This window comes from Chaetura pelagica, unplaced genomic scaffold, assembly GCF_000747805.2.
Source record: "Chaetura pelagica isolate M959 unplaced genomic scaffold, ChaPel_1.0 scaffold69, whole genome shotgun sequence".
NCBI classification, from domain to species: Eukaryota; Metazoa; Chordata; class Aves; order Apodiformes; family Apodidae; genus Chaetura; species Chaetura pelagica.
Window position 1 is genome coordinate 1,452,010 of NW_009970724.1, and position 20,377 is coordinate 1,472,386.

At 45.3% G+C, this 20,377-nt stretch overlaps 1 protein-coding gene across 1 annotated transcript in view; it reads right to left on the minus strand.

Moving 5' to 3' along the window:
* Positions 1 to 439: 439 nt before the first annotated feature.
* The window catches only part of RNF220 (ring finger protein 220), a 221,123-nt gene continuing 201,185 nt past the window's right edge, over positions 440 to 20,377 (minus strand). The window contains exons 12-14 of the mRNA XM_010006710.1: positions 9,608 to 9,716; positions 8,420 to 8,494; positions 440 to 568 (exon numbers count right to left, since the gene is read on the minus strand). Coding sequence (XP_010005012.1) covers positions 497 to 568; positions 8,420 to 8,494; positions 9,608 to 9,716 — 256 coding nt within the window. The 3' untranslated portion in view covers positions 440 to 496. The remainder of the gene's footprint in view (positions 569 to 8,419; positions 8,495 to 9,607; positions 9,717 to 20,377) is intronic.

The following is a 20,377-nucleotide window of genomic DNA, read 5'->3' on the forward strand; positions in this document are numbered from 1 at the left end:
ACAAAACCAAACCAAAAACCAAAGCAAAACAAATAAAAACAAAACAAAAACTGAACAAAGAACACAAGTTACAGGTTATTTAACAACTTTCTGTCAAGGGTCCCTTCCCCAGTCTCCTGGGGGCAGAGTGGTCAAGAACACAGTTCAAAGTAGGGCTCACGAGCCATCCGTGATGCAAAGCCAGCTCCAGGGAATGGGATGATGGGGAATACTGGTTTTAAAAAAGGGGGCTTCACAACAAAGGGTCTGGTTTTGCCCGCTGCAGATGCTGAAGGAGGTCTCAACATGCGGGACCTGGGAGCCGAGGCTCCCCATTGCTCCTATATCCTTGAGTTCAGGTCTGGAGTCTCTTTTTTTTTTTCTTTAAATTTTAAAATGTCTTTTTTTGTTTGTTTGGTTGTTTTTTTTGTTGGTTTGTTTGTTTTGCTGTCTTCTTCTCCCCCTTGGTGTGATGAGCTGGGCTGAGTAACCAGGTCCTGCCCTCCCGCTGGGCCCTTCATAAGTAAATGCGCCGCAGGTCTCCGGGAGACGTGATGGTGTTACACTGGGGACAGAGCTTCTTGGCACCCTGCAACCAGCAGACCAGACAAACAGCATGAGAGAGTGAAGGAGGACAACCTGCACGACCCTGCCCTTGGCCTGGGATCTCAGGGGGGGAGCTGCACAGGAGCCAGGGCCACCCTCCTTTCCTTCCAGGCAGGGCCTTACCCTCCCAACAGTAGGCACAAGCCGTGAGGAGGAGCCCTGATGCCTTTCCTGCCTGCCCTGCAAGTCCCTCATCCCACTGCAGTCCCCAGCACAAGGCAGGCAGGAGGCTGAAACCCAGAGCTGAGGCCTGTGACCAAACTCAGCAGCTCTGGGGAGAGGAAGCTCAGCAGATGGATCAGCCCAAGCCCCCTCTCCTGCCATGCTGTCACCTCTGGGTGCCAGGCAGATCTGCTCCTTTCTGCTTCCCTTGCACACTTGCAGCCCTTGAGCCAGTTCAGGTGACTGATCAGGCAGAAAACCAACACAGCTGGGACAGTGCAGTTTTCAGCTGGGTGGGGTTGCAGTCTGGGGAACTGCCTCAGCCATCCTGCAAAAGCCCCAGAGCTGCTGGCATGAAGGAAACCCCTGTCCTGTCCCCACTGCATCCCCCCCACACACCCCAGTGATGCTGGAGAGACAAGTCTGTTCTGCCAAGGTGGGCTGAAACCAGCAAACTTGTGGTGTGAGCTGGGGCAGGTAATGGGAGGCCAACATGAACACTACATGAAATAAAACAAGGGCTGATGTGCCATCTGTCACCGAACCTGACAGCAAGAGGGTGTTAATACATGTCAGAATGGGGGGCATCCTAAGCTGGTCATCATTAGATTGGCAGATGTGACAGTTGATGGAGAAAATGAGAGAAAGACAGCTCTGCTGTGAGGTAATCTCCCATCTACAGCACCAGCAGCACAGGGAACCAGGATGTTCTGGCTTTCAACACTGACCACAGTCTCAGCACGACCTCCCGCTGCACAGAACTGAGCCCAGGCTGTGTCTGAGCACCACAAGCTCTGCTCACTGATGTTAGACAGGCCCTTCCAGCAGCTGAGGCCCATTGGAACCTTCCTCTATGCCTTGGCCAGCACAAGTAAGTGTGCGTGGGGACTTTAAGGCATTCCAGATGTGACTACTGCACATATGTGTCCATGCTCTCCTTCCTAAGACAGGCACAGTTTATTGGTGAGAGAGAAGCATCCGACCAAGTAACTGGAGTTTCTGTCTCTGAACATGCACCAGTGAGAGGTATCTTCTGTAAGACCACTTCTCTGACTCATTAAATGCCTCAGCCTGCCTTCAGTCTGGGGCAAAGGATGAAGGGATGTGCTTGCTGTCACCCAACATCATGCTCCCCTACTCCTCAGTGCTCCTGTGCAATGTTCAGCAGCATTTCAGCAGTTATTTTCTTTTAGCTTTGCTCACATTGGAGACATTTCACTGTGGTGGGTGGGGAGGAGCAACAAAGCCCCCACAAGTTCCTTTTTGCTAAAAGCAAACTGTAGCTGCTGCCACCTCACTGTCTTGCATCTCATGCATTGTTCTGGGACAGCTGCAGACAGATGTGTGACCCTTAGCAAGGACAAACTAACACAGATGAGACAATTCCATGTGGGACATTTCAGAAGGACAGATTCCTGGAGAGCCGTTTTGTCCAGGACTCTCTAAAGGCTGCACAGGTGCTCTCTATAAGCACAAGTCTTCCACACTCAACCCACAGGATGGCAGAACAAGCCTGATCAAACTGACTGCAGTTTTTCTCCTCTCTCCCCTGGCAGAACAAGGTCAGGTATGCAATTCCTTTACAACACCACAAGGGACGGATTTATTGTGCCAGACTACAGGATCTGTCCTGGAGATCTGCTTTCTGCACCCCATGACAGCTTCAGGCAGATCCACACTCCCCACCTGAGGCTGAGAGTTGCACACAGGTAGCCAGGGCCAAGTTTTCAACCATGCCAGAAGGCAGAATCTAACCACATGTAGCTTGACCCATTGACTGCCAAAGCTACATTATGGCAGGTCCATTTTGAGCAGTGGTGGAAGCTGCTTCACCTGCAGGTTGGAAGAGCAGCTCATCTTGAGCACTGAAGTTCATCCCAAAGACACTCAGCAGCCTGGCCTGAACCCTGCACAGGCTGACTGCCCCTGGCACACTGGGCCTGGGTCTCTGGGCCTCCCTAGTACTTATGCTTGGTTTTCAACAGTTCAAGCAAAAATAATGACTGGACCCTTGGGAAAGCCTTTAAAAACCCCAACAAACCACAACAAAACAAATCCTGTCATCCACATAAGCATGTGTGATAAAATCAGAACTATCCTGATTTTATTTTTTTTAGATTGGAATTGCTTAGAACCTTGCTCCTTAGAGCTGACTTTCTGGTGTAGGTGCTCAACATTCACTGGCACTAGCATCTGAGCTCTCCTCTCTTGTAGAGAGGCACATAAGCTTGTACACACACACATGCTGGCAGAGGCACAATTGAAAATGCATTTGCTCCCCCACTGCTCACCTGCCAGCTGGGGTTACTAAACTTTTCCCTTGAAATAAAAACGTTGTGGAATAATAACTCCCACCTGTTGGCCATTTCTTTTTTTTTTTTTTTTCCAGGTCCTTCTGCTCCTTTCATCATAGCTTCATGGAAAAGCCTTGATGTGTTATAGCTGTGTGTGCTAGAGTAAAGGCCACCTCAGCTTTTCCATTATAAACCCCAGTTTTGAGGGGTTTATAAAACTCTGCTGCAAGAAGTTTGCTCCAGGGCTGTTACAAAGCAAAGAAAAGGGGCTGAAATCAGGATGGGGTTTATTTTTTCTCCTCCTTTCTTAATTAAAATTTGGCAAGTGATTGATCCACAATACAGGCTAATCACTTGGGGTAGTAGTTTGAAAAATACATTAACGAGAGCTGAGATGTTGAGAAGTCATTAGGGCTCACATGGTGCCAGGAAGGATTGGAGTATTTTGTCTTAAAGTTGCCTCTTAAAAAAAAAATATGGTGTGATGTCTGCTATAAATTGGCTAAAGAAAGAAAACTCAAAAGGAAATATTTAGGCACTTCTTCCCATCTTGTGGGTCTAAAATGGGGCAATTTCCAAGAAGAATATGCTACCAGGCACAGAATAAAGAGACACACACAGAGCAATTTTGCCTACACAGTGCCACTGTCAAACCTGAGCTCAAAGTTTGCCTACTTTATAGAAAGGTAAACTAAAGTAGAGAGGAGACAGGAGGGGCCCAAACCAAGAGCCAACTTCTGCCAGGAAAGGAGTCAAACTCCAAGATCCAATTCTCAACCAAGGTGAGAGCCCCCTCTCCCACCCACACCTCTGCATGAAGTGGCAGCTTCTTCTCTGCAAATACTAATTCCCTTTCACCACTGCCCCTGTGGTACCTCTAGTCAGCAGGTAATGGGGTGAAGGAAATCAGGAGAGCGACCCTCACAGAGCCACCTCAATGGGTAGAGCTCACCCCCACAGGTTGTTGGGAGGCCAAAACTGAAGTATGTTAATAAATAACAGGTTGAAGTGCAGTGTCCTCCATGCAGCTGCTGACTCAGGAGGTCCTCATGTTGCTGGAAGCACTAAGGAATCACCCAGAAGGATTGCTCTGTATCTGCACTTACAAAACTACTCCAGCCTGCATGCGGCACAGGGTGTTATAGCCTGGAAAAAGTGATCAGGCTAAGAACATAGTAGTGTAATCTGCAAAAGATATAAATGTGTCAACTGCAGAGCACACATATCTATCAATGGATTCCCTGGAAGCATATTCTGTGATGAAGAAGGCTTTTTAGAAGTGATTTTTTCCTGCTTCTGCAGTTTTCATTCTCAAATAAGCCCAAGACAGGCAAGTGCAAGCCTGAGGTCAGCAAATACACACAAGAAATGCTGGATCTGGTGAAGGGGGAAACTCAGCAAACTGCACCTGCCCTCTTTCAGCCCCTGCACACCTGCTCCTATCAACAGCTCCATCACTGGCAAACAACAGCCTGACTTAGCTTTTAACTCTATTTGCTTCATAAGGAAGGATACCAGGGTTTGGCAGATCACAGAACTACAGCTCAGAGAGATGTCTAGAATCCACCGACCCATTCCCCTAGCACCTAAACCTGAATTACTGCTGACATGCATCAAATGTTCTCACAAACCTCCAAGGATGGAGGCTCCAAACCTCCCAGCAAAGCACTGCAGAAGACTGCCAATCTCTACTGTCAGAGCACTCTTCCCAGCAGAAGGAAAATATTAATCTCACCCACTAGTAGCTGTAGGTCCCCCTGGGTTAATGGGAAAGAACAGAGAAGGGGCAGACAAACCTCTATCAGAGGGAGATTCACCCCCCATCACCCAGTGCCTCAGGGCTGCAGTCCAACAACCACCTGAGGACAGACACCCACAATGGGGATGGTCAATGTTCAGTGAAATGGATCCCATCTCCTGCTGCCCAGGCAAAGCCTCCCTCCTGCAACACCGGTTCTTCTCCCTTCTTTGAGGAACCTGCAGGTGTTTTTAGGGGTTTCCAAAAGAGATCACAGGGAAGTCACTCCAGGCTTGTGACCTATTTTCTGCATAACTTAGAAGATACCAACCTCCTCTCTGTATGCAGGATGGATGAATGAAATGTACCACCACGTTGAGTGTCTCAGACAACCAGCACATTGGGAGCAGCAAGCTCGTTGGTGTGGTTTGACACAGCAGTAAAAAAACAGCAGATAAACCCAGCTGACTAAACAGCTAATATGACTTCCTGTGAACCCAGGCACGATCATATGGCATGAAACAACACATTCATGTGTCCCTCTTCCTATCATGCCTACAACCACAGAGCTGCCCACAGCATTTGCAGCACACATCACACTTTTAGCCTGTGGCCCCTGGACTGTAGCCCTCAGGCAGACTGACTCTGCTCCCAGAGCAAGTAGGATAGAAAACCACTCAACTCATCATGTCCTGACACTGGGTGAAGGGACAGTTCCTCCCTTTCTCCATGGCCACTCTTAGGAGGACTGTCTAACCCAGCAGCTTCTATTGGCACTGAGGTGCTGGCTAACTCAGCACTCACCATGATCTTAGTGCTCTTAAGCCATCTACAGGATTCCCTTCTGTAACCGCAGCCTCTTCTTCAGGATAATCCAATACAGCAAGAGGAAACAGATAAAAAGTCTGCTCTGATGAAGATTTCATCCCCAGAACATGGAGCCAGTTTGATGCACTGAGCTTTAGTATAATGGAATCTAAGCTAGAGAGCCCTCCAACCATTTGTAGAGTTGGTGGTTAAAAACGTCTCTCCCCCTCCCTTAGGAACAGAGCAGTTATAATTTGTAATTGGACATCAAGAGTCAAAAGTCCAAAAATTATATTTTCTGTAAGCCTAAGCACTTTTTAAAGATCCAATCCTCATCAGTGCCCTGGACAGCACTGAAGTCAAAGGTGCTCAGATCACTGTAGCATCATATCCCAGGAAATGTGCAAACCTTAAATCTTTAAAAAAACACTTCACCTCTTCTGGTCCAAAGACAGACATGAGCATCAAATTTCACCCTGCCTTCAATACCCTGCAGAGGCCTAGAAGTGCTCCCAGGCACTCCTGAGCCTTCAGTTCCAGGGGCTTGTTCCATGGTCCAAACCTCTCTCCCTCAGACACACTCACACTCTCATTTAATATCAGATCTCAGCTGGGCACATAAACCACATGCGCATAGGAGAAAGGGGACCTTTCACCAGCAGCGATGGCAGAACTCCAGAATGTTCAAAAGGGGCCGGAAGCCTGACACAACCCACCCGCCCCAACTCCTATTAACTCCAACAAATTGTTTATTGCACAACAGAAGAAAAATGTTGCCCCTCTCCCCCTAGTCAAGTCTTTCCATGTGTGCTGCACGCGCAGGCTCCCTCCTCCCGCCCCCGCCGGGGAGCCTGCTTTATACCCAGGGAAAGGTAACAGCAGCCATTATTACACACACTATCCCACAGCTCCTCGCTTGTTAAAAAAAAACAAGAGTCTCTTTTGTGCCTGAAATAAAAGGAGATACCTTAATTAGAACAATGCAGGTTGGTGAGCATTAAACACTGAGCCCAGCTGCTGTATGCCATTAAATTCATAAAAAAGGAGGGGGGGAAGGAGGGCAGTCTTAACGAGATTACACACATTGACTTTGATCAAGACACAAAAGCACCAAGGCGTTCCAGGGTTTTTATTGCTGTCTTCGGGCTACATTTTAATGGTTACATTAGAAACATGCGAACACAGGCTGGGAGAGTGTTGTGGGTTTTTTTTGAGATGGGAGACGGAGTGCAAGCATGCCTTGTGAAAAGGCCTGGTTTAATAAATTGGGGGCTGCAGGGAGAGGCTAGGACTGGGGAACACATGAGTAGCCACTTATTAATTGCTTCCCCTGTGCAAGTGCCAAAGTCTTAATATGATGTCTTGCTGGACTGTTCCCATCCCGCCTCCCTGGTTGGCAGAAGAGCCATGTGTGGATAGTCCACAGCCAGCTCCACCCCCACCTTCCTCATGGATATCCATGGAGAGATGACTTGCCCTCTGCAAGGGTAAATGCTAACCCCCGAGCACCTGGAGTGCAGCTTCCCCACTCACAGGAGCAGCCCTGACCACCAGACATGGAACAAAGGGGCCTGACTGACGTTGAACTAAGTTGCTGCTAAGCCTAAGAACAGCCTGAAATTGGTGCCACGGATGTAGATGACTTCAGGCTGCTGAGGAGAGGACAAAGATTTCAGAGTAAAGAAAATAAAAAAGCAATTAGTGTTTTATCCTTTTGCTAGTTGCACCACTGAAGGACAAGATTACTCTTCACTTAGCAAAGGTGGCAGAGCACACATTCATTCAAACACCTCACAGCTATGTACCCACATATGTGTCTTTTATAACATGCTGCTAAAATGTTTACAAAAGCTTGTATAATCTGAGTAGCGATGGGGTGTAGCTGAAAAGCTATAAAATACAGCCCAAGGGATAGCCAAGTTATTGAGTTGCTATTAGTACTCAAGCCCACAGGCACTTCACCATCCTGGTAACTTTTCTTGGACAAGACTTTTAAAGGGCAGGATTTAAAGGAGCACGATCGGCTTAATCGTAATTCCAAGCACACAACGTGTTCTATAAAGTAGATTTTGTAATGCCTTACAGGAATAGTTTTTAGGAGAGGCATTCCCTTACATTTTTTGCAACCCAACACTGTATCATCTTGCTAGCAAGAGAACTGAGAGCACACAACTCACTATTTTCCACTCCTCAGCCTGAACAAAACGAAAGCTTGAGTATCAGCTGCACAGGAGAAATAAAAAAGCTGATTATAAAGCCCACAGTATTAACAAAGGAAAGGAAAACATTTTATTTAATAACACCTTAAATTTTAACCTGATGTCTCCTTTAATATATGCATAAATTACTACTGCAGTGGGTCACCTATTCAATGTTCAATGTTCAAAGCAGCCCCCAATCTTCCCAAAAGAGTGGCATCATCTATCCTGATGATGATTCCCTTTGCTTCAGGGGGATATTAGGTTTCTCAGAACCTACCCATTCCATGAATCTCAGTGGATTTGGCCTCCATTCTCAGAGCTTTACCTCTCTGCATGGATGCCCCACAGGAAATTACTGTAAAGCATGGCTGTCCCCAGCACAGAGCTCTTACATGAGCAGTGACTGTCCCCTCAGCAGCAGAGGAGCACACAACGGGCAGAACTATTTGAAATGAAACTCATTCAGATCAAAGCTAGAGTGGAGTGTTAAACAGCTCAAGAAGTCTGCAAGTACAGCACTCATGGCTTAAAACAAAGGAAAAAACACCTTTCCCGTGGTGATTTAAAGAAACTACCCCAGAAGTGAGGAAAAAAAATCTGTAAGTCAACAAGAAAGTAGTCAAGAGCCTCACCAGAGTCCGCAGCCAGCATTCTTCACAGTGCACATGCCAGCACTGAATGGAAGTCAGGGGCATTGTGTAGGAGTCCTGAGGAGAAGAAGCAAACAAGTTATTTCCACAGCACAATCTATCTACTGAGTCTTTGCTCCCAACCCATCAACAACATCTTTGTTTGTGGGTAACACTGCCTTGTATTTTGTGTTTAAAAAAATACAAGCTTGTGTTACATGTAAGTCTGTATTTTTGTAGTGTTTGTTTAGTGGAAGAAAAGTCTCCTGTAGTTTGTTCTTATGGCTTCCCAGAACTCCTGTTGGAAGCCCATAATCCACTCAAGTGGTGACCTGGCTCAGCACAGTTATCACAAGAGGATCTGAAGTTGCTGTGGCCACCTACCATTATTCCAACCAGAAAGGTCACTAGATCATACAAAAACCAGCGTCAGAGTAAGATTAACCCTTATCACAACTCTTAGCTCTGCAGGAACAGCTTAACTACATCCTGAGAATGCTGCTGTTATTTCAGCAGACATGCCTTCCCTTGACTATTTTCTACCATTGCCAATAAACCTCTGGAAATCAGCAGCAACCTCATTGTTGTACCTCCTGTGGGATGAGAGATGGGGACTTCATTCCTGTACCTACAAGTGGTGAGCTGAGAGAGAGAGCTGAAGTTGCAGAGGCAGTCCTCCACCAAGCACAATTCCCTCCTGCTATTATCAGAATAAAAACCTGACAGGAGATGCAAAGCTTTGCAGGCTCAGACCATCAGAGGGAGCTGCTGCCCTTCTTTAAGAAGGCCACAGAGCAAGCAGGACATCAACAACTTCTAAACGCTCTGGCAAAAGCCCTGTTCTCAAATCATACACTGGGTCTCATATCACAGACTCTGCTCTCTCCTATGGATGTAGATCTGCACACCAGGATGAGGATGCCAGTAACTGGAAGTTTTTTACAGGTAGGCTGAAAGTCTTTTGGGCTTTCTTGCCCTGATAAGAGAGGGAAAGCTACAAATACCAGTGAAACAATGTAATACAGACAAATTTCAACTGCTGAAAAAGACCTTAATTTGGAAGGCTAATTTGTTTATAGGGACAAAGAGGAGTTCCCTCAATCTACCTGAAAAAGGAGAAAAGCTTCTCCCCTTCTCAGCAAAGACACCAAGACATTTCTGATGCATTACCACAAGTGGAGTGCTACTCACCATGCAAATGAGACATTTATAGCGGTCCCCACGGGAAAGCTGCCTTTCTAACTCACGGACACGAGCCTTTAGCGCTTCAAATGTTGTCACTGCAGAGTCTTCTGTAATTCTGCAAAAGATGATGGAGAGTGAGCATCACTGAGCACACGAGATTGTGAAGAGTTCGAGGGCAAAAAAGGATCCCATAACAGGTACTACACAGGTGATGGCAATGTTTGAACTAATACATCCAACCTGGGGTAAAGAAGAATTCCTGAAAAGTCCAGTGTGAATTCTTCGAGGTGTCCTACTAAACACTTGCAAACACTTCATGATGGAATACAACAGGGCTGGGACTGCCAACACAGCAAGTTCCTACAAGGCATGGACATTTAAAGAAGAGATTTTTTTTGCTTGTTTGGTGGTACATTTTTTGTTTTGTTCCTTTGTTTTTTGTTTTACTGTTTCCCTTAAGAGATCCCTAAGGAACAAATGCTTTGGCCAAAGTTCTGCACATTGCTCTAAAGCTGCTGAAATAACTTTTTGTGGACAAGGGAAGCTGCTCCTCCCCTTAGAGAATGGAGGTCTTTGCTGGCCACCAACCTTGTGAAACACAAAATCAGCTTATTGCATAGGATCAACATAATGCTTTTATATTAAAGAAAGCCCTAGCTTGTTGGGTATTAATACTAAAGAAAAGGAGAAGCCAAAAAGCAATGGACACTGTGCCAACAGGATGGCTATAAAAGCAGCTTTACAATCTCTGCTTTCCCATTTCTTAGGGTCATTTTTGATGGGCAGCATTATCTCTTTTGTCACAGAGGCGCTGTGCTGAGGGCAGGCAAAGTGTATTTCCATGGTTCTGCAAGGCTGGTGAAAAGAGCAACTTGCCAACCTAAAAGCGAGGGCAAGACAGCAATGCTTAGCAAATGGGAGCATTATAGACAAGGATGTGTCACTCCGGCGTGCTGCAAAATCTCATTTCTACACAGTGCAGACCCATCAATCACAACATAACCCACAGTGGCACCTGTGTGTTCCACCTTTTAAAGGGATGATTCATCAACAGGTGGCTAAAACGTGGGTCTACTGGAATTCCTACAACTAATAAAGATGGAATCTCGGCACTCCTGCTGCACACATTTGCTCCTTTGTTCATTAGTCCCTTGTCACAAGCACATAGGGAGGGACCCAAGGTATCTGCCACAAGGTGATTCTGCTGGCTTTTCCCAAGGCTCTGGAAACAGTTAGTTGAAAAGATCTTGAGAGATTTTTATAATCATGACACTTCAGAAGAAACTGGAGCTGCAGGATGCCTATGGTTAAGTACCAGCGTTATAAAGCTTCTCCAACTTCACTCCTACCTTTGTACAGATCAGACACTGCAGGAGCTAAGCAAGTAGAGACCTTCATCAGAAAGGAGATACACTGCAAATGACAGTTGCTAGGAAATAGTAACAATTTCTTAACTACAAAAAAGGCAAAGAAATACACATATCAGGTGATAGCCTAGTGGGTGAGGACTGCCCATTGACAGGGACACTGGCGATTCAAGTCTTGGTATCAACAAATATTATTTGGAGCAAATTTAAAGAGCTCCCTGCTGGGAAACACCTATTGCTCCTATACATTGGTATAAATTATTATTGTATCCCAGCTTGGGTTCTAACCCTCAAGGAAGAGTTGTTAGTGTTTTCAAAGAAAGTCTAGAAAGGTGCTAGTTTTGTTCAAGGAAGAAACAGAATTATTTATTTATAGATTGAAGATCACTGTCAGATGAGAGAATTTAACTTCCCTTCCTGTCTGGCGAATCAACAAGCTGATGCTGGATAAAGGCTGCAGCTGAATTTGACTTCTGGAACCCATTAATCTTTCCTGTGTGCACAAGGGCACTGGAGTATTAAAAGGTAGAGAGTGTGGCTCCTGTCCAAAGTGAGTGGCAAAAGCAGAACCTCCACCTCTGCTAAATTCTCCCACTACTATCTATGGAGTGATCTGTCCTCTGAAGGGCAGGAGACTCAGCGAGGGAAGGAAAAAGTGGGATCCTTGAGCAGATTCAAGCAAAGGCCAATTTATCCTCAGCCCCAACAACAGTCAAAGCTCGAAAAGGAAAAATTTGCCACTGCAACAACCAGAGGAGATAGAAAATGGCTTGTTTATAGAAGTCTAAATGGCTGACCCCCATCAGCCAACTTCGGAAAGTCTCTGAGATAATCGCACCTGTCCAGTAATAAACGAATGAATCAGAAAAGGAGGCTGAATAGAGGTATAAGCAATAATGCTCAGAGGCTGCCTGATACAATGACCAATCAATAGGAGGGCTGTAGATCAGGGTGCTAGTTAGCTGGAAAATTACCGCACCGCTGCGTGCGTCACGCTGTAGGGATCCTGGACAATCAATGTGGGAGGTATTGATTTAGTTATTATCACTTCATACGCTGCAGACATTGTTAAATATACATTTATTAACAAGACTGGGGTGCATTGGTAAGAGACAGAGCTTTAGCCACTGCAATATCTCCCAGCACCGATCAAAGCTCAGACGTGACAGACTTTAAAATCCACGTTCTCCCTGCCAAGCGAGCTCTCAGGGCAAAGCCTGACGCACAGCGCAGTGCCAAACACACAGCTCCTATTTCACAAGGAAGAGATTTTGGCTACAAGTGAGTATTTTGGACTTGACATTTCAGGAAAGCCTCCCAGAGAAGCAGCAACAGGGACGTGGCGGCCAAGGGTCAATCCAAAGTGAGCGATAATTGCATGGTTGCTTCCGAAAAGCCGGAGGAAATGAGGTCAAGGGAAATAGGGAGAACATTAGTAAATAAAGGAAACTGGAACTACCTCCAGGGATGGAATAAAGACAAGAGTAACTTCCCACGTGTCTGGCTCCTGTGGTGGCCAGAACACTTGGGACACATGCCATTCTATTTAATGACATTTTACCGTCAACCTGCTGCTTGTATCCTAAAGATAAGCATCGCTTAGGAGCAACTCTTCCTGCAGCAGCAATCTTGGGAACTCCCTCAGGCAACCCTCTTGCGTGCACACCTCGTGTGCACTTGCCCAGACACAGCTGGAAGCAGCCTGTGCAGTACTTTTACAGGGTAAGGACAGGGTGGAGTGAAGGTCAGAAGGCTGAGCTCCACGGACAGGGTAAGGCTGTGTTCAAGTTCCCCTGCCAAGGGAGGCAGAGGGAATTACAGGGAAGAAGGAATCGGCCTCCACAGCTCCGCTCTCCCTTGACCTCATGCTGGATGTAGGAGGACTCTTTTAACAATTTTGCGCCTGAGCGCTCTGATTTGACATGTTTGGATAACGTCATTTATCAGCCTCCAGAGAGATCTGCTGAGCACAACTGCTGCCAAGAGCAATGCCTCAAGCCCCAGCACTGGTGCTTCTCCAACCACACAGGTGAGAGCAGCCTTGCTGATACCTGAATTGTCCTCTGGCTGAGGACATACCAAGAGGGCACATCCACACTCTACTCACTGTGGACCTACACCACCAAAAATGAGGGAGCCTGAGCAAGAACTTCATACAAGGGCAAAAACACAATGAGAGGGCTCCTCATGGAGGAAGCTTGGTCCTGGCACTGCTCTTTGGACGCTGTGGTTAACTCAACAACGTCGCAGTCACAGCTGAGGGTTCCTGGGTACCCAGGAGCAAGTGTATGAGACTGGGCAGACAGTGTGTGGTGGTTTTCAGTCTTTGTGCCCAATGCATGTTTTTCTGCTGTTCACAGCATTTACTTCTCTCTGAGCACTGAAAATAAGGACAAACTTTCTTCCTCTGAGCAAATCCTGGCTTTGTTCAGATAAAAAGTCAGAAGAAGGGCACAAAAGTACCATGAAAGAGGAAAAAGGACCTATCTGTAGCTTTGAGCTGTTACTCAGCAATTACCTCCTGGGAAATCTCCTCTGGGAATTGGCTGCCCCCCTCTTTGCAAAAAAACTTTAACCCAAACGCTGCTTATTTGTCAAACATTAGCATGCATGTGATCTTTGTTTCTCCAAATTAAATCGAGCAATTCCTACCCGCTGTCCCAGTGGGCAATCACAAGCAATTCCGTTAATTAAATTATCTCTGATTCTGCAGCTCTGGAATCTCTCAATTGACTAAGTCTGTGCTTTATCATCAACAAAATAGCGGACGAAAAAGGAAACAAAAAAAAAAATGCTGATGTCAAAGTGACCAGTGCCAGTTAACCCTTCCCAGCTGGATTTTAAGGGCTGCTCAAGGAACTGTTGGACTGGAACCAGCTCAATAGCAGGAGCTTCGTACCACTTGCGTTTCCTTTTCATTGTACAGAAAAACCAGAACACCATCCCTGCATCCAGCATCCTGCCTGTTTGAGAGCCACAGAAAAATGCAAGCTGCTAGTTGCTGAAGAAGCAGAAAACCACCTCCAAGTTCAGTAAGCTCCTGCAAATGCCCCATCCTCCCCAGATCTCACTGGCTGTACCCTGCTGTTGAGGAGTCTCGGTAAAACATTCCCCTTTGGTTTATTTCAACTGGATATAAATTTTCCTTTCTTCATAAATGGCCACACTGTACACAGCATTCCATAAATTTTTACAGTTCCACTGTTTGTATGTACCTTGTAAAAAACGCTTAGCACTGATTAAATGCACTACCAATAAAATTTCATGGGCTACTTTTGACACTCGATATTCTGACCTTCTCTCTTCCTTTTTGTGCCCCTGTAAACACAGAGTGGCAGAGGGGAAAATGTACAGTACCACTGACAAACCTGAGAGTGATGTCTTTATTTTTAAACAAAGCCTTTATCTTCCCTTGTCTGAGGTGGAGAACCTGATCCCAGCAGAACATACATGCCATTTTCCTGCACCAGGGGCAGAGGTCAGGTCGCTAGCAGCTTACATACCATAAATATTAGGAACAGACTGGTCGATGCTTTGAAGGCAGAGTCAAGCTAAAGTAAAATTCCAGGAGCAGAGAAATTGCTCCTGGCTATCTCCAACCATGGCTGCAGATGACAATTATCATAACCGCTATTACACTGGAAAAGAGAAAGCCTTCAGCAGTCCTTACTTTGCGGGACACAAATCTTTAAGGCTTGATAAAAGGATCCAAAAAATGACCCCAGCATCAGTGCACAGTCATTTAATTGCAAGCCTTCTCTCATAGTCAATTTATGTTTGGGTGAGAGGGCAACTTTTTCACAGAAGAGACCATGTTTTATTAGCCTGTAACAGGCTGTACATAGCTGCTGTGCACTGGCAGCACCGTGGAAAGGCAGAGCAGGATGATGCTGTCTTGGCTCCCACTCGTACGTTGTCTTTAACTTGACTCCCTCGCTATCGGAGTTTCAAACACTAACTAAAAACAACCCTAAGTTTTCTGGGACAAGAATCCACCCACTCTTTCAATTTAGCAAGCATCACCTACAGGAAGTGCCATCTCTAACAATATGGGGAGTTTATTTTGGCAGATGTGGGTGAGCACAAGTGAAGTCAGTGGGAGATAAATAGACACAATGACCTTTTGCACTTGCTGGAGTCCAAGAATGTAACATAAACCTGAAAAAAAAAGCTTGCTACTAACAAGCAACACACTTAAAATGGTATGTTTTAAAAAAGAAAAGTCACAGGCAGCTTTAAAAAGAAATAGAGTTCAAGCATTTTCAGTACGTGAAAAGAAGTCCAGTGTCAGACTGACTGCACACCATGGGCTACTGGATTGGCACAAGGCAAAGCGATTTTATTTCACTAGATGAACTGGTTACAGCAGAAGGGGCCAGATCCCTACCAGTAGAAAACTGCCCAGCAAAGCTGTAATAGAGCTGCATCACATCACACCAACTGAAGTTTAGACCCTTGGTCTCTGAGAATGCCAGTGCTAAAAGCCAACCTTCTGACAAGACATCATAATTTTAGGAGCTGGCTTTCTCTCTGTTTATCTAAAAATCTAATTTATTTGGTTTATTTGTTTTAAGACTAACCTCCTTTAGAAAGGCTGACTTATAATCCTGTAACACATTGTCACGTGTATTGAGGAAACTGGCAAGGATGCTAATTTATTGTCCTCTAGGAAAAAAAAAAAAAAAAAAAGACTCTTTCCTTGATTAATGTATGTTTTTGTATTCTAAGATATTAAAGAATGTTGCTTCACCTGTAATTATAGAGAATAGTTTTTTTTGGCTAAGTGCCCTGGCTTCTGGTTGCCAAGTTATGAATAATGCAATGTTCCCCACTCTAATTTCCGTGTTCTAAGTTGTGAATTTGGAGCAGGGTGCATGCAAGGGCACACACCCCCCACCCCTGCCGAGGCACTATCAGTCACGAGAGCCTCTATTTTATACTTGCTTGCACAACTTGTTAATACCGGCATCTGCTTGCCAAATTCAGAGTTTGCTTCTGACTAATTTCATCCTGATGCAAACCAAAAATGTTGTCTCTTCTTTCTTCCCTCCACAGAGGAATTATTTCTCTTACACTTGCACGCACCGTCGCAATACCACTGAGGGGAGCTTACTGCTGCAAGAAGGCGTTTTAAGCTGCATTTAGTAGGGACTTGGATAAAGATTCCCTGAAGAATTTAATGACAGAAGAATTCATTATGCTTTCCTAGCTCCTCCACCTCTATAACACAGAACCCAACAATGTCTTTACAGAAGCGGGAAGTAAATTCAGGCACTGGCTCTTTCTCTCTCTGTTTTGGCCCGTGTTTTGCTGGGACACATGTGCCCAGCCCCAATCAAAACAGAGACAGATGGCACCGCTGATGGTTCAGAATGGAAGTAGCCTCGGAGTCAGCATGTTTAGATGCATTTGTAGGGCTACACAGCATCAACTGGCCTCTGGGACTGATTTAAAAAGGCGGGTTGTGAAAGTCTGAGCTTGCGCCAAAATTTTAAATGTGCCGTTTGAGCAATTATGGTCCGACATGAAAGCTGGGAGAAAGAATACATGGGTCATTCTGATTTCGATTTACAGACTATGTCCCCTGTTCCAAAGAGAAAATAAATGCAATCCCATTGCTTTACTGGAGCAGCTTTGGTGATTAAGGAAAAAGCCATGCTATGGAAGAGTATTTTGCTGCAAGGTTTTGTTGAGGCAGCCAAGGCTAGAGTTAGAAAACTACCCTCTAAACCAAGTTCCTAAACAGAAATAACTGCACACCTAATGTGTTGGTATCTCAGTTCACTTTTCAAAAGTATCCTTCATCCTGATGACCTCAATTGTTCCTAACAGAGCAGTGAAGGTGTATCATGGTCTCCATCTTCATAGAAGTCAGGGCCACTAAGGCAGGCAATGGAAATGGAAAATCCAGCTCCTCTCTCTGCTGAGGCATACGGGTTACGAGGTTCCAGCCCACTGAAACTTGCCTTCATCCACAAGCAAACATGTTTGGATCGTGACTAAGCTCCACGTATAGCTAGGCAGGTATATTTTTCTACTTGAAGACTTATGGCAGCTGTAACCTGTCATCTTACTGTGGTCTGGAATTATTGGTAGCTTTGGTTGAATGACCAGGGCACAAAATTATAAAATACCCCTGAAGTGAAAGAGGAATAGCAAATTCCTAGGGCTAAAAGGTGTTCAGAAGGTTGGACATGCAGCCGAGTCGCACAGCCAGTCCTTGTGCACAACGAAATGTCTTCTACTCCCATGGCCTGCATCCAACCAGCCGAAATAAACAGGAAATATCTATGTTACTACAGCAGCACTTGGATTCCTCTGCAGCCTTTTAAGGGCTTTAGCATGGAGGTGATATGCTTTCCAGAGCTCCCATTCATGACTGCTGATTGGAGGTTCACAAGGGTAGCATGGTAACACATCCCCCAGACAGCTTCCTATAACTACTGCTGCTGCCACCCCAGAACTTTTACACTGTTGCTGTTCCCTTTACAGGGAAAGAAAGGATCAGAATTAGTATAGTTTAAGGTAATCGTGCCTTCAAAAAGAAACACGAGGCTATTAAATGAGGCCATGGCACACCATTATCACATAACCAACTGTGGCCCCAGAGCTGGAGGAGGAAACTCGCAATGCAGAGGAAGGAGAGGTGACAAGCTGAGGGAAGAGCAGAAATGCTTATGCAACTAAGTGGGGAAAAAGCAGATTTTTGGGGATGGGAACCATGGAAATGGAAGAAAGGAGAAATGAATGGAGAGATAGAATGAAGTACCCACAGTGGTGAGAAGCACCCTAACCTTAGTTAGGGTTCGGACACACACTGACACTGAACTCAGGGCAAAAAATCATCAGAGATATTAAACAATGTTAATTACATTACTTGCTATTACACTGCTTCTGTAAACACAGTGCTGTGTTCTGTGTGACAAAGGCAGAGGAGATAGGAAAGCACAACAAATTCTTCTGTCATTGTTTGGGAAGTCTTTACAAAGCTCCAACTAAATGCAGCTTTAAACTCCTTTTAGCAACAGCAGGCTCCCCTCAGTGGTATTGCAACTGTGCATGCAAGTGTAAGAGAAATAATTACAGACTCTACAGTTGTTCCAGACACAGTTTAGCTGAGAAGTAATATATAAACTGGGGTTTTGTTGGGGGATTTTTTGGTACTACTTCGTATTTATACTCTCCAACTATAGTCTTAAGAAACGCCTAAACTACCAAGAGCCATAATTACAATCATCCTGTTGTCATACAGCAGCTGGCACAGCACAAACACTTCCTGAGTCCTGCCACAATAGTCAGTAAATGCCAATGAGAGCAGCAGCTCTTTTAAGGCCAGCACGCAGACAGACTGTGTGGTCAGGGCTGCCCTTCAACAGATGCATGAGAGCAACAGCAAACTGGCAGTGAATGGGGCACAAAATGATCCCTTTTCTGCTCTGCAAAGGAACATTTCCACCCAAACAGGGAACACAGAACATGTAAAAATAACTGTTACTTTTCTCTTGAGAGCATCTGGGCACCGTACAAACATTTCCTACCAAAAAATAGCAATCCCTTTCTCTTTAGTTCTTGCAGCATAGGTAAGGGATGTGAATAAATAGTCACATCCTCAACATGTTTTCAGAGGGATCAGAGCAGGATCTGCAATGCTCCGTCAGAGACATTAAACACAACAGGCCAATTTTAGGAACGAGTCCTCTCTCTGACAAGCTGCTCACACATCTAAGGGCAGAATTTGTCTGCTAGAAGGCAGCTGTTTGTGTTTTATAAGCTAAAGTTTCTCTTACCTATGGAATAACTCCAATATTTCACAGGGAATCATCATCCATCTAACTGAAGTACCCTCTAACGGACCATCAGCCTCATATCCCCCTTGAAATAGCACAGCTGAGCACTTGCTGGGCCACGATTTATTTTTTACCTTCTAAGACATCTTGCTAACTCTATAGCTCAATAGTGACAGTCGAATTTCACACTGTGATAGCCCCCCATCGATTTTTCACTCCCAGGAAGCAACTCCACAAATTAAAGTTAACAGCATTTCTGAAACTAAGAGGGAAAAAAAAAAAAAAAAAAAAAAAAAAAAAAAAAGAGAAAAGAAGGGGCAGGCAAAGAGACACAAATGGCAAGTTGCCTAAGTCACACTCCCAAGACAGGAATTAAATTCCTTCCTGGTATTTTCACCAGTTATGGGACAGGGATGTAACTGCCCCCAAAGCTGACAAACACCTTGGGTTTCCAGATGCTTCAGTCCTAAAATATCATAGGTTGAACAGGCATAAGAGTTCTTCCCTACATGAAGATGTCAAAATCTACTGAAAACTGCCCCAAGGCATGAGAATTAGGTCCAACATCTGGACACAGCTGCACTAAACAGAGATACCACCTACCCCCTGGATCTCAGCTTGCATAGTCAGTCTGCTCCGGTCAGCTTTGTTAACCACTCGCCTACAATGGCAGGCAAAGAGACACAAATGGCAAGTTGCCTAAGTCACACTCCCAAGACAGGAATTAAATTCCTTCCTGGTATTTTCACCAGTTATGGGACAGGGATGTAACTGCCCCCAAAGCTGACAAACACCTTGGGTTTCCAGATGCTTCAGTCCTAAAATATCATAGGTTGAACAGGCATAAGAGTTCTTCCCTACATGAAGATGTCAAAATCTACTGAAAACTGCCCCAAGGCATGAGAATTAGGTCCAACATCTGGACACAGCTGCACTAAACAGAGATACCACCTACCCCCTGGATCTCAGCTTGCATAGTCAGTCTGCTCCGGTCAGCTTTGTTAACCACTCGCCTACAATGAACCATGACACTGATACTGTTTCAGCTGGGGCAGTAGTAAGAACGTTTGAGACCGCCATTGGCACACATAGTTTCTACTGAACCATCAAGAGAGGGAGCAGAATAAAGAAATGCAGCCCAGCAGTCTGCTCTCTAATGCCACAACCTATAGGGCGAAGTAACGCCGAAGTGCCACTTCATAAAGAAATGGAGCCTCTACCTATGCACCCTTCCAGCCCTGAACACTGGTACACATTACAAACACATATTACATACTACTGAATTATGGCAAGGAAGGACTAAAACCTAATAAAGATAAAAATCTGGACACAAGCAGCACTCAGTCCAGTAGTGCTTTCTCAGCCTGGCTTTGACAATCCCACACTTCAGCTCAGCTTCCTGGATCCTGTCTTAAGTTTATACAGGCTCATCTAGGACTGGACCCACCAGCAGCATCGTGTTCTCTATTAGCAGAACACATAGGGTTAGTTAATTTATGACTCAAGTAACTTTTTAATTTTGTTTTTGCTATATGACATTCTTGTCTCCCACCGAAGCCCATTAATGGTGTGACACTCCGGAGAAGGGCTGGAGAGCACTTATCTTCTGGTGTGAATTCACA